This window comes from Electrona antarctica (assembly GCF_951216825.1).
Source record: "Electrona antarctica genome assembly, chromosome: 9".
Taxonomy (NCBI): domain Eukaryota; kingdom Metazoa; phylum Chordata; class Actinopteri; order Myctophiformes; family Myctophidae; genus Electrona; species Electrona antarctica.
The window spans coordinates 52586366-52601698 of record NC_136790.1 but is presented as its reverse complement, the minus strand read 5'-3'; the positions used below and the strand labels follow the sequence as shown (position 1 = coordinate 52601698).

General features: G+C 43.7%; 1 protein-coding gene across 3 annotated transcripts in view; it reads left to right on the top strand.

Moving 5' to 3' along the window:
• Positions 1-230: 230 nt before the first annotated feature.
• dgkab (diacylglycerol kinase, alpha b) overlaps positions 231-15333 on the top strand; it is a 53506-nt gene continuing 38403 nt past the window's right edge. For 2 of the 3 annotated variants that reach the window (XM_079511248.1, XM_079511246.1), the window contains exons 1-7: positions 231-715; positions 9278-9354; positions 9685-9958; positions 10615-10689; positions 11244-11293; positions 13118-13192; positions 14609-14725. In XM_079511248.1, coding sequence (XP_079367374.1) covers positions 643-715; positions 9278-9354; positions 9685-9958; positions 10615-10689; positions 11244-11293; positions 13118-13192; positions 14609-14725 — 741 coding nt within the window. In that variant the 5' untranslated portion in view covers positions 231-642. The remainder of the gene's footprint in view (positions 716-9277; positions 9355-9684; positions 9959-10614; positions 10690-11243; positions 11294-13117; positions 13193-14608; positions 14726-15333) is intronic. The other variant, XM_079511247.1, reaches the window with a different exon arrangement.

Genomic DNA, 15333 nt, shown 5'->3' with positions numbered 1-15333 from the left:
ACAAAATACCAGAAAAACAGTGGAAATTCTCACTATTTCTGAAAATATTTCACTCTTCAAATCAACACGGAAACGATTATTATAATATGCAGCGATTATGCGGTTGTGTAAATAATCCTGTCAATTATTTGTGAAACAACTACACCTTGTGTAAATGTAGGTAGCCTATATTCAGAGTATATGATAGGCTATCGAAGGCATGTGCAACTCTCTGGGAATGGAGACAGACCTGTTTTTATACTTGAGTCACACACAGACTCAATGGATGATCATAGAGGAGGTCATAGAGGGTTGTGAAGCAACCTGTTATTGTTTACTTCCTCCTCCTTTCGAGTTATATCTTTAACTTAAAAAAAGACATATTATCATCTTCTTTGCTTTAGCATCACAAAAAGAAAACATCGAAAAGTAAACTGTTTGGACGGCGGTTTTCTTGGGAGCTGGGAAGGTCGGTTTTCCACACTTTATGTTGTCTCGGTTCCCCTAGACCGAGACATCACACTTTGCCTTCTCTCCTGACCGAGTGAGACCACCACCATGTCATGGTCTGGGGACATATTATAAGACATATTATCATCTTCTTCGCTTTAGCGTCACACCTTTGCCTTCTCTCCTGAGTCCTGAACGAGTGAGACCACCACCATGTCATGGTCTGGGGATGCAGATGGCTCTCTTACTCCCGTGGATTTCATCCAGCTTCAGCGCTACATGGAATGTAAGTGTCACTTTATCCTTGTTGATATGTCGCTGCAGGGTTGATATGACTTCCAATCAGTATAGCAATTATTGTGAACCGCATGCCGTTGTTATTACGAATCCATTTAAGCCTGACGTCGAAATAAAAAAAACGTTCGCTCTGTAAGAATATATATTCAAAGATTTGTGCCGCATTTTTACGATTTTTCAAAAATAGCAGACCTACAAGCTCGTAGCTCGTGGTGCGCTATGAGCTTGTAGATCTGCTATTTTTCAATAGCTAAAGTATAACATTACATCATTTTTAGTTAAAACACCTAAAGGGGTTCCCGTCCAGAATGGGTTAAAAAAAAATGGAAAATAGCAGATCTACAAGCTCACAATGCATTGCATCACAGATATCATCACATCATGTTGTGACGTTGTATACATAAAAGCTATTTTTATACGACACTAATGCACACCATACAGTGAAGTATAATAGCCTACAGGGTTAACTTAGTGATTTACTCAGATCAGCAGACCAGATGCTCCTAAAAATCGCCCTCCTCACACAACTGAAACTAAAATGCGACCGTGCTTTCATCCAGATTAAAGACACATATGTTGGCCTCTTAGAAAAGCAGATGTTGCACTGCCTCCATGGAGCAAGTGCCTGGTTTTTAACTTGTGTTTTTAAAACCCAAATACGCTCCTTTCATTGTTCTGCTCCTAAAATGTGACTTTTATTATATGTTGTTGTGTATATTTTTCTGTAAATTCTCCTATTTTGTACTTTATACGTTGACATGACATGAAATGCAGCTCCAAGTGCTTTACAGAGGTATAGTCTGGAACAAACTCCCACTATAATATATATAGTGTTCCATGCCGTCGGCCTGTGGAAGTAGAAAGCTGCTTCACCGTGTTTTTTTAGTTGCCATATATTTAGGCATATCGAGCAGGCCAGCAGTGGAGGACCTGAGGGGGACGGTTTGGGACATATATCTAGGCAGGCAGTCATGTAGGTAGGAAGGTGCGAGACCAAGTAAAATCATTTTATTTATTTTAAATCAATCCAGTCTAATTCAGTTAACACTCTGGCTGCCGCATTTTGGACAAGTTGTAATCTGTCAGTTGTTTTCTTTGGCAGGCCAGAAACAAAGTGCATTGCAGTAATCAAGCCGAGAGAAAACAAAGGCGTGGATCAGCCTACTTGATTTGACTATACGGTTGGCCACTGAGCAGCACCTTGAGCTCAGTGCCTTGCTCAGTGCCTTGCTCAGGGGCACTTTACAATTTACAATTTAGGCATTTAGCAGACGCTCTTAATCCAGAGTGATTTACATTAAGCAAGAACAAAAGCATGGCAATAAAAAATAGTTATGAAACATGCGTAAGCTAAGAACGTAACAGTGGAATATCTATATAATGAAACTAATTATGCATATTTCAGTCAGACAACTCACGAATAGTTAAACCAATATTTATTGCAGAATGAGTAACAAGTGTGCATATGATATTAGATTTGGCGTTCGGCTCTGCTGGATTTCTCCCTGCTCGGCATGGTTAAGCAATAACACAGAATATAAAGAGCAGGGAGATAGATATACAATAACCCCCCATGGGGAACATAAATAGCAGAGCCGTGGTGGTGCTGGGGAGGAGGTGGGAAAAAACATCGCATACAACCGGGGACCATATGCAGAGGAAGGCAGGAAGAGCATGCAGACTGGTGAGCTTAAGTAGCCCGCCCAATTGGTCAGCTGACTGCCGCATCGGCGAATGACGTGAGGGACTGCACACACTGTACACCCACATAGTAATGCAGCATGTTAACCCCTTGAGTATAGTATGCGCCTTGAGCATGGCATGAACCCCCTTGAGGTTGTCTGAATGAACTAACTTCGCAAGCTACGTCTCATTTCAGTCAGACAACTCACGAATAGTTAAACCAATATTTATTGCAGAATGAGTAACAAGTGTGCATATGATATTAGATTTGGCGTTCGGCTCTGCTGGATTTCTCCCTGCTCGGCATGGTTAAGCAATAACACAGAATATAAAGAGCAGGGAGATAGATATACAATAACCCCCCCAACACACATACTTTCGGTGAACTCTCACCGTTGATCCGGGCAGGTGACCCACTATGGATACACAGTGACGAAATGCAAATATGCATTTCTGGAACCTGCCGGATATGCTAACCCCCCCAACAAAGCAGAACCGGAACGCCCTACGGGAATACTCAACCGATACACATCCGTGCAGATGTCCCACTGAGAATAGTGACGAAATGCAAGCTATGCATTTCTGGATTTTGCACGGATATTTTAACTTTTACGTGAGCTATGTGTAGCCATGACTGCACGCCGAGCCGTGAGGCTTACCTCTTGAGAAAAAATAATGTGTGGGGCCCCGGCCGATCCCCTTTTTTCTTTTCTTTTTTCTTTTTTCTTCTCCCAGCATGGGAGACAACCATCTGGGATCGGCTGGGGCATACTAACCTTAAGCTTAGCTGAAAAAGGCCTGCTTGGCTGCGCTCGCCGATAGGCCATTCCTCTATTGCCAATAGAGGAATATTCTACGCTGCTGCGCGCGTGTAGTGCAACCATTCACCGTTATGCCGACGTCCTCAGCAAGAGGAACGCCACTGGCCCTCTGTCAGCAAGAGGAACGCCACCGGCCCGCTGTTTCTCAAGCTTGAGAAGAGAAGCGGTATGCTGCTATAGCCATTTAAGCTTGAGGCCATTCCTCTATTGCCACTATAGAGGAATATTCTACGCTGCTGCTGCTGCTGCTGCTGCTGCTGCTGTTGCACTACACGCGTGTAGTGCAACCATTCACCGTTACGCCGACGTCCTCAGCAAGAGGAACGCCACCAGCCCTCTGTCAGCAAGAGGAACGCCACCGGCCCTCTGTCAGCAAGAGGAACGCCACCGGCCCGCTGTTCAGAGCCGCTATGAACATAAGCTTGAGATGAGAACCGGTATGCTACTATAGCCATTTAAGCTTGAGATAACGACCTGTAAGCATTCCACCCAGCGACCACCGTATATGCAAGGTAATAAGATTACCATTCCTGATCGGATACAGCACTTGCATTCATTACATCCTGAATAAACAACTGAAGCTCTTCTGATTAGATGCACATAATGATTCATGGGCAGCTGAGGACCATGGCCTGAGTTTTGGTTGGCAACTGGCGCATCAGCGTGGCAGTAGAATCAGGAGTAGCGAGGGCATGAGCTGAGAAGACCGATAGCCCTGGCTTAGGCAGGGCTTGCGCCACCTTACGGAGTCCAGAACGCAGCCAAAGCAGGTTGCCCAATGCAGAACTAAAAGACACAAGCAGAGACAGAGTTACTTATACTTCATCCTGGCTGAATGATTAAAAGTGTGAATAGGGGATCCTAAGCACGGATCGGAAACAGAGATCATGCTGAGGGTCAAGATCAGCAGAAGAGACTTCCCACACCACACGAGCCCGATAAGCCGTTTAAAGAGAGAGAAACCGATATTTAAAGAGAAAAGCCTTAGATCTTAATCCTAGTCTATTTAGACACCCACGTGATAGATGCCCCTAATGAATTAACTTACATGAGCGGCATATGCTCTTCATGAGGCCTTTGAGCAATTGAAATGAGCTTAAAGAAGTTAAAATAGCTTCATGTCATGCAGACCCGAGAACTGTTCAAGACCACCCTCGTCCAGAACTGGGATGAGATACACTACTATGTTCCATACGAGCAATCTATAATCATGCTGCAGAATCAACAGCGCTGCAGGGTCAGGGTGATGGTGATGGACTTACTTCTTCGCAAGATACTAGAACCATCACTTTCGAAGAAACCCCAACCGACCAACGCCAGCTGAAGAAGCATTGGTGAATCTCCTGACTGAGCGACCTTAGGACGTCTGAGACTTGTGCTGAAAGAAAGCTTAGGACCAAGAGAATATCTGAGGGTCATGAACCTGTTGAACAAATGAGCCACAGATAATAGATAAAACATGATCTGCTTTGAGAGAAAGCAAGATATATGCCTGTCCTGTATAGCCACTTATTTTTTGAGTGGTGCAAACCACTCCAACAACCAGCTTGTCTGTATTTGTGTACCTGTATACCTACGTGTCCGTGCAAAGGTGAGCATGGTTACTATGGTTAGTGTGTGACGTCACTGACATAGCTGATCAGACTATATAAGACCTTGCACCACTCAGTTCACACGGGTGTGATTTTTATTATAATAATTAATATTGTTAATACATGTATTCATTTATTTAACATGACACTAAACAGCTTCTATGAGGAAGCGATGACAGATAATTGACGACATCGATGCCATTACCTATGAACTTATACTGCATTCATTTAGATTGCCATCCAATGCCATTTGAAGCAATAACTAAGAGGAGCAGAAAAACAAGCCTTGCAGAGTCATGAGGCCCGGGGCAGGAGCCCAACTCTTGATTCAGAAGTGTGAGGCGGATTGATGTACACGTACAGCCCCTGGACGTGACACTGGAATGACGCAGGGACTTACTCCAGTCCGACCATTGATGCAGAGTGCCGAGGATCGGAGGAAGCACTGGGTTCCCATTTTCCCGGAGTCTTTGGTATGACCCAGCCGGTGATCGAGCCACAACCTCCCAGACCCTGGGCGGACTCGACTAGCAGCGAGGCCCCTGAGCTGGTACCAGAAAATGAAGGCTTACAACAGATTTCACCTGATAGTAGCTACCAAGTAGCTACCAAGCGGCCACGAAGAAAATCGGTCCCATCCCTACTAACTGCAACGTTAAGTAGATTAACAACAAGATATGAGTGAGCGAGTGAGCGAGAGGCCAAGGGTGGCGGGGGACACCCGACAGTCAGCCAGCGCTCGGAGGCCCCCTGAGGGTGGAGGCCCGTTTCAATTGAAACTGGAGAAACAAGCAAAGGCCTCCTATGCAAGTTGCAACTAACCCAAACTTATGATATATCCACTGCGGAATTAAATAGACATTAAACGTCATCACTGTGATATTTGCCTAATGCTGTTACTCAATACTATAGTGGTACTGAGCGACATCAAATCGATTACTGGTCTGAATACAAACTGGCAGACTACATTTCCCGGCTGCACCGGGGAAAACACAACCAATAGGGTGTACCAAAATCTCCTGGAGGGGGCATCAACACATGTGTCACATGGTAGCGGCCGCCATACTTGCTGGCTTGTTTGCATTGAGAAAAACAAAACAAAACTGACCTCACAATGGTGCAGACTTGCTCAGTAAATAAGTGCCACAGCAGGTCACGTCGAGGAAATGAGCCAGCAAACGTAATTAGATGTTCAGCTTTCCAGCATGGAGACAGCATCAAGGAACCCAGATTGACGAGTTTACAAAAGACGTAGAATGGCTTGGATCGGCGCATGGGCGCAGAGACATAATGTTCAACAAAGTATCTAAGCACAGCCGTGTTGTTCACAACATTTAACTTGTCCTTGTAATGTATTTGGGCCCGACGTGGTGTTGGTTCACTATGTTGTCGCCAAGAACGAGCTTAATATTTACAAATACATACCACCGTCACTCTATTCTGAGTGATGTGGGCTAGAATTGAATGCCCACGAGAGGGCCGTCCCAAGCTTTTCAGACGCCACCCCCTCTTGGTGACGTACACGTTTTCACACGCTATAGGTCGCACAAGCACTGCGACACGGAAGCCAAGCTTGCTGCGAACATAGACATACGTCTATGGCTGCCTTCCTTCATCCCGGGTCCCCTCACGGATAAGTGATGAATTAATGTTTAGGAGTTTCACTTTAGAGCTCCTGGCAGTGGATGTTAGTTGTGCAGAAATGAAGCAATACGCAAGCTGCTAGCCTACCGCCTTTTGAAACATCTTCAGTCCCACAAAGCAACTGCCATTACCTAGTCCTACTCAAGGACTGATCAACAGAACATACAATATGAATCTGAAACATTAAAGGTGACAAATGGGCAATGGGACACACGGTGACAAGACGCTATATATATATATATATATATATATTGACCGACAGCTAGATATGCTTGAAGAGGTGGACGGAGGCAGCAGTTTGTTAAGGCTTTTAACTCTTCTCCAAGACAGCTCAACCCGGATAGTGAAGCTGAGACATGATACAACGAAAAGAAAGCACTAATTAAATGATGCCCATTGAGAAATACGTCCGAAAATAAACAGCTAGAAACAAATCTACAGATCTACAGCAGTAGACAGTAGGCTACGTCACTTGACATGAGATTACTGCAAATGCATTTGCAATTTTAACCTACTTTAGAATGACGCTGCACATAACTGAAATGGATTGAGATTAATTAACCATAACGTATGATACTGTCCTTATGAATTGGAAACATGGAATAACTTTAAGATTAATAACTATGCCACATATGACTTGACAGTCAGAAGCTCTTCTAGAGCTGCATAAATGTATTAGTGTTAACCAGGCATAAACTGAAGCATAAAAAATCACAGGCAAAAGGGTGCTAGCTTTAGCATTAGTTTAGCATGAACAAACCCTCATGGCAATGAGGAAGCCTCAACACCACATGGCTACAAAAGCACCAACCTATATCAAGATTGCAATTAAGGTAGTTACCTCACAGACAACACTTTCCAAAGCACATATAGAAAGTGTTTTAAGGAATACTTTGGTAAGTAGAGTGTGACTGAAGTCTTGCTCCAAAATGAATGAAACTGCTAGGAGACAAACAGGCAGCTGAGTTGCCAGATCTTGAGAAAGAAAGCAACCAGGTGTAGAACCATCCTGTACCCGACTAGGACTCGCCACGTGACAACTTAACTTAACAATATATACCCTACTGACTACGACGACTTTGAAACAATACAGTTCATTGGACAAGGTCATTTGGATCCATGACAGAACACCAGAACCGAACAATTGACTTACAGAAAACAAGCCCAACATTGCTTATAAAAGCGGACGTGGCAACCACTGCACATGAGTTGAGGACCCATCACTGAATGGGAGAAAGTAGAAACACTGCACCTGGGCTGACTTGGCAAAACATTAGCAAAATGAGAACTTGGCTATAGAACACATACCATGTTACAATAGAAGCTGCAGCACTGACTGCGCATCCGGCTTAATTACCAAAACGGGCTATTATGAAGCTTGTTGAAGCCACATAGTAGAACTCAGCAGCATTAGCAGAATCATATCAAACTCAATATTTGCATACAACCTGCAGGCCCTTATCACAGCAAGGACAGTAGCTGAGAAGCATAATTTAAGCAGAAGTAGCTGCACACACGGACAGCAATAGCAGCAGCAACAACCACGAGGAACAAAAAACATCGCATACAACCGGGGACCATATGCAGAGGAAGGCAGGAAGAGCATGCAGACTGGTGAGCTTAAGTAGCCCGCCCAATTGGTCAGCTGACTGCCGCATCGGCGAATGACGTGAGGGACTGCACACACTGTACACCCACATAGTAATGCAGCATGTTAACCCCTTGAGTATAGTATGCGCCTTGAGCATGGCATGAACCCCCTTGAGGTTGTCTGAATGAACTAACTTCGCAAGCTACGTCTCATAAAACTATATACTACAATACATATACTGTATACTATAAAGCGCTATGATTACATAAAATGCAATTCTAGTGCTGCTATAAGTCTGTATAAAATGCAATATCTAAGTCTATACAAAAAAGTGCTATCTAAGGGGCAAGTGCTACGGGCCATGATGGAGTCTGAAAAGGTGGGGTTTTTAGATTACGGCAATGTTATAACCACCATCATAACATCATGTTATCACCACCATCATAACATCATGTTATCACCACCATCATAACATCATGTTATCACCACCATCATAACATCATGTTATCACCACCATCATAACATCATGTTATCACCACCATCATAACATCATGTTATCACCACCATCATAACATCATGTTATCACCACCATCATAACATCATGTTATCACCACCATCATAACATCATGTTATCACCACCATCATAACATCATGTTATCACCACCATCATAACATCATGTTATCACCACCATCATAACATCATGTTATCACCACCATCATAACATCATGTTATAACCACCATCATAACATCATGTTATCACCACCATCATAACATCATGTTATCACCACCATCATAACATCATGTTATCACCACCATCATAACATCATGTTATCACCACCATCATAACATCATGTTATCACCACCATCATAACATCATGTTATCACCACCATCATAACATCATGTTATAACCACCATCATAACATCATGTTATCACCACCATCATAACATCATGTTATAACCACCATCATAACATCATGTTATCACCACCATCATAACATCATGTTATCACCACCATCATAACATCATGTTATCACCACCATCATAACATCATGTTATCACCACCATCATAACATCAACAGCATGAGCCATGCAGCCTGGATCAGCCACATTGACGGGATTCATTTCTGGACTCGATTGCAACTTTTGCGTGGTCAATATATTGAATCATCATTGTGCTCATTGGATGTATAACGACACAGTGAATGTTGTCGTTTGTAGATAGCAGCCTGAGAGTGAAAGATGTGATGAAGGAGTTTAACACCGGCGGCCGGCTCATCCAGCATCGATTTGGAGAGGTAGGTCAAGGACTGTGTGCGTGCGTGCGTGCGTGCGTGCGTGCGTGCGTGCATGCGTGACTGTGTGTGCACACGCTCTTTTCAGAGCACTACATCCAAGTGTAACCAAATATAAAATGACTTGTCTTTGGATCTACTGGACTTGAAGCTCCACACAGCTTCAATCTGATAATCTGATAATCAGGCTAGTAGTTTTATTCATCATGGTTTTGTTTTTATTTAGTTTTCGTCAGTGGAAAAAGGTAGTCGACGAGCATCTTTCGTCATATAGTTTTAGTCAACGTCAACGAAATTGCCTTCACATAATTATTTTTCCTGTCCCAACGACAGCGTATCGACGCAGAGGGGTTCCGTCTCTTCCTGAAGACCTACCTCGAGGTGGACGACTTCCCTGCTGATTTCTGCCAGCGTCTGTATCGCTACTTCCAGAGCGTGGAGCAGGAGGGCCCTGCCCGCACCACCCAGGAGTGCCCTGCCCGCACCACCCAGGAGGGCCCTGCCCGCGCCACCTGGGAGGGCCCTGCCCGTGTCACCCAGGAGGGCCCTGCCCGCGCCACCCAGGAGGGCCCTGCCCGCACCACCCAGGACGAAGGTGGACCAGATGGCAAGTCCACGTTCTTTTTGCTAAAAAAAAAAAGCCTAGTCCTTCCATGCGCCAGAAGCGTACCTCCCAGCCCTGGCAGAGTAGTTCTGGAGTAGTTCCAACGGATTGTGTGGCCCTGGTTTTGCCCTAGTGGGACTGATTGAGGGTAGCTACTGGGACGTAAGTCGGGACTTGATCACCCCGGATGGGTCGCCTGAGTGAGGTTGGTAGACCTGAAACCCTGTTGACCTCAGGATACATCACTGAGGATACGTCCCAGGTGCATCCATGTGATGTATTTTTTTTTGTTGTAGTGGTAGTAATATCTCCACATTTTTTATTTTCATCATGCTACAGCGTCACACAAAATTATCAAAAGAAGCAGATCTACAAGCTGGAAACGTGGCACGAAGCGACACGCTTTGAGCTTGTAGATCTGCTACATGCGACAAAAACCAAAAGAAACCTCCATGAATTCAAGTCTTCTTGGGGTGTGTAATTGATAGAAAATTCAAGTCATTTTTTTGGGGTGGACTACTGCTTTAAGTCGAAAGGGTACACACACATAGCTGCAATTTCAAATTCCTGCAAACAGTAATATACTGTATACTGTTGGTACTGTATGTGTATAGTTATTGTTTGGTAAATAATCTAAAATCCATGTTTTCTTCTTTCAGGTGGGATTGTTCTCTGTGATGTGAGCTGCTACTTCTCTGTGCTGGAGGAAGGCCAGCCACGGGACAAGCTAGAATGTTAGTCTCATCTGTTTTTTTTGGCAGCAAAATTTGATTTTAGTTTTAGTATAGTCTTTTGAATAGTTTTCATTTAGTTTTAGTCACATCTTAGTCACCTGGAATGTTTTAGTGTTAGTCTAGTTTTAGTCGACTAAATGTCATGCGACTTTAGTCGACTATATCTACAGTTGACTAAAATGTATTTTGGAGGGCCTTGATGCTATCTGTTTTTACACTTGCTGAAAATATTGCCTAATGAGGCCAACTCCTTTCACCTGTGCAATTTCCAGCCTCTGCCTCAGCCAATTGAGGCTCAACCAATCAGGCTCTGCCAGTGGGCCGAATTGATTGCCAAGTACACTTTTCACAGTCAGTTTGCAGTCTTCAGACACAGGCACACAGGCACATACACAGATCTCCATGTGGGACACCGGCTGACAGTTGAAACGGGTGCCATGACAACGTATATCATTAGGTTCCCAAGTTGCATCGTTCCCAAGTAGGCCGGTGGCCGACTGCGACGGGCACGTACAGGTCTAGTAATACCAATAATGATTATTTTGTGATTTCAGTTACTTTCAAGCTTTATGACAAAGACGGCAATGGACTCCTAGACAGCACTGTAAGTGAATCATGGCCATTGTGGCCATAATACATTTATGTTTCTGACTGGTGTGTACTGTCTACTGCTGTGGTTCCCAAAGTGGGGTCCGGGGACCCCCAGGGGTACTTGAGGGAGTTCCAGGGGGGACCCAGCTAAATGATAATTTGTAACCAAATGGACCCTTATGGGTCTGTAACTCAGAGAGTGTACAACAATTAACAGTGGTTTTACAATATAAATTGGGGTACCAGAGATAGAAATGCCATTAAATCGGGGGTCCGTGGCATAATGCGTGTGAAACTGGGGGTCCTTGAAATTAATATGTTTCGGAATCACTGCTGGAGCCGTAAAAATCCTCCCTTATCGGGGTCACTGGCATATGTTTTCAAATGAGGGGTCAGTGGCCTAATAAATGTTAATTTGGGGGTCCTTGACACGAAAACGTTTGGGAACCACTGGTCTACACGTACACATTGTTGTTTTATTTATTTCTTCTCAAGTAAGGCCTACTTTTCAAAGCGGTTGTCAGGGACAATGTACAGGATGGAGCATGTATTATTATCACATAATGATAATCACAGTACTGTATGTACTGCTTATTAATTCTGGATTCTATATTTTTTGTCCATGAACACAGAGACAGAACAGTGGTGTGTATAGAACGCCTTAAATGGCCAATCCGAAATTAAGTATTTGTCACGAGTCATGATACAAGTTAAGATTAAAACAAATCCCGACTTCCCGTTCACGTTAGCTCATTAGCACCGGGAAAGCATCCGTGTCATTTTAGATTTAGACCCGACTGCGGATAAGCGGTTGAAGATGGATGGATGGATGGATGGATGGATGGATGGATGGATGGATGGTAGAATCGGCCTCAGGTCATATAGCCCAGGGGTTCCCAAACTTTTTTGGACCAGGTACCCCTTTTGGGGTAGACATTTTTCCAGGTACCCCCTCAGGTGTTACTGTTTGGGGTCATGACAGGTTGACTGAGGTTGTAGTTTTAGTAATCATGTCAGCTATTGGCCCAAAGCTAACATGGGAGAAACACAATGAACAACACAAAAAATACGTTCATTGCGCAACTTGGCAGAAATTACCACGTAGATAAACATCATTTTAATGTTAAAAAAGGGGGAAAAAAAGAAAAACGTTTTATTTTATTTTTTTTTATTTCTGGGAATTATTTCGGGTACCCCCTGGCTATGCGTCGCGTACCCCTAGGGGTCCGCGGACCCCACTTTGGGGACACCTTGTAGATCGGCTATTATCACCAGTTTGGGTCTTTTGGGTCTCGAGCTACACAGTTTGTGAACCGGTGCCAGTATGTATATACTAGTAATAACAGAGATGTTTATGAAGGCGATATGAAGATGTACTAATTGTGTATCCCTAAATATGACCTTAACCCATTTAGGCCTGACGTCGAAACTTAAAAAATTAAAAATGTCTTCAAAATCCTGACAGTTTTCTGAAAAACCATATGTTTCTGTATCAGTGGTGCTCAATATTTCATGTCAAGGACCCCAAAAATTATATGTAATATGCCTCCGCCCCCCCATCTGAAAATATGTTCTTCCAGGGACCCCACAGAAGCAAAGATATGAGTTAAAATGTAATAATATATATTCAAAGATTTGAGGCACATTTTCACAAATTTAAAAAAATAACAGACCTACAAGTTCATAGCGCGGCACCGAGCTTGTAGATCTGCTATTGTTCAATAGTTAAAACACCAAAAGGGGTTCCCGCCCAAAATGGGTTAACTAGTTAATTAACTTTGACGTGGAATGCTCTATGAATGTAACCTTATGTTACTTTTCTTTGTCTTGATCCTAGGAGGTGGATCGCATCATCAACCAGATGATGCGTGCTGCAGACTATCTGGGTTGGGATGTCACTGAACTCAGACCAGTATGAACCAGTCTTTTGTTATGCCTTGTTAAAAAATAATGCTTATAGAGCGTCGCAGTCCCGCCCCCTACCCTGGACCAGGAAATGATTCCCCGTTCATTTTCCTCAGACATTTCAGAAAGTATTTATTTAAAGACGTTTACGCCGCGGACAAAGCCAACTCGAGTCGTGACAAATCATGACAACAAACACAATTTTTTGGGCCGAACAAATAATTAGAAAGAAGAAAAAACGGCAGGTTACAACACTTTTTTTGTTGTTTTTCTTCTTTGTAATTATTTGTTTGGTCCAAAATATTGTTTGTGTTGTCATGAGTTGTCACGACTCGAGTTGGCTTTGTCCGCGGCGTAACCGTCTTTAAATAAATACTTTAAGAAATGTCTATGGGAAAAATGCATTGGGATTCTTTTCCTGGTCCATGGTAGGGGGCGGGACTGCGACGCTCTATAGAGCGTCGCCGTCCCGCCCCCTACCAGGGCCCAGGAAATGATTCCCCGTTCATTGTCCTCATAGACATTTCAAAAAGTATTTATTTAAAGACCTTTTAAGCCTCGTACAAAGCCAACTTGAGTTGTGAGAAATCATGACAACAAACACAATTTTTCAGGCCGAACAAATTAGAAAGAAAAAGAAAACGGCAGGTTACAACACTTTTTTTCTTGTTTTTCTTCTTTGTAATTATTTCTTTGGTCCAAAATATTGTGTTTATTGTCATGATTTGTCACGACTCGAGTTGGCTTCGTATGACGCTTAAAAGGTCTTTAAATAAATACGCTTTGAAATGTCTATGGGAAAAATGCATTGGGAATTATTTCATGGGCCTGGCGTCGTCATGAAAGGGGGCGGGACTGCGACGCTCTATTGTTATTTCTTATTGTAACTATATTGTTGCGCGATATGGGCATGACGTTTGTGTGATACACAGGCAATAGTGTGTACACAAGGGTCAAATTTGTTGGTTTTGGCTACACTAACACTGTGTAGATAAAAAAATCACACTCATGTGAAGTGAGGGGCGACCACTGTATTCATATTAGCCCTGACGTCTCACGTCGTCATTTAGTACCGTAAAGAGACATCATTAAAGGACCACTCCACCACTTTTCAACCTGTCTTCATATAATTGGTCCTCAATTTTTTTTTTTGCACCACTCAGTTCACACGGGTGTGATTTTTTCAATATATGAGCCGAGCGACATGAAGATACAAAGATACATCAGATGTTTGTAGCTGGTTTTGAGCTGGTTTCAACTTCAGATACAAAGATACAAAGCTACGATTACACTTTGTATCTTTGTATCTTTTGTGTCTGCCAGCGTGAACACAGCCTAAAAAAGGTCACATATCACACACCAGGGAGTTAAAGTATGTGGTATAATTGCATAATAATTCGTTTTTTGTGTTTTAATTGGCCAGGTGCTGAAGGACATGATGACGCAGATCGATGTGGACAGCAGTGGGACCGTCACCCTGGAGGAGTGGCTGAAGGGAGGGATGACCAACGTGCCTCTACTGGTGCTGCTCGGACTCAAGGTCAGAGAACTCCCCCTTTATACGTCTAGTAAACAACATGCCTCTACTGGTGCTGCTCGGACTCAAGGTCAGAGAACTCCCCCTTTAATACGTCTAGTAAACAACATGCCTCTACTGGTGCTGCTCGGACTCAAGGTCAGAGAACTCCCCCTTTAATACGTCTAGTGAACAATGTGCCTCTACTGGTGCTGCTCGGACTCAAGGTCAGAGAACTCCCCTTTTATACGTCTAGTAAACAACATGCCTCTACTGGTGCTGCTCGGACTCAAGGTCAGAGAACTCCCCCTTTATACGTCTAGTAAACAACATGCCTCTACTGGTGCTGCTCGGACTCAAGGTCAGAGAACTCCCCCTTTATACGTCTAGTAAACAACGTGCCTCTTCTGGTGCTGCTCGGACTCAAGGTCAGATAACTCCCCCTTTAATACGTCTAGTAAACAACATGCCTCTACTGGTGCTGCTCGGACTCAAGGTCAGAGAACTCCCCCTTTAATACGTCTAGTAAACAACATGCCTCTACTGGTGCTGCTCGGACTCAAGGTCAGAGAACCCTTTATACGTCTAGTGAACAACATGCCTCTACTGGTGCTGCTCGGACTCAAGGTCAG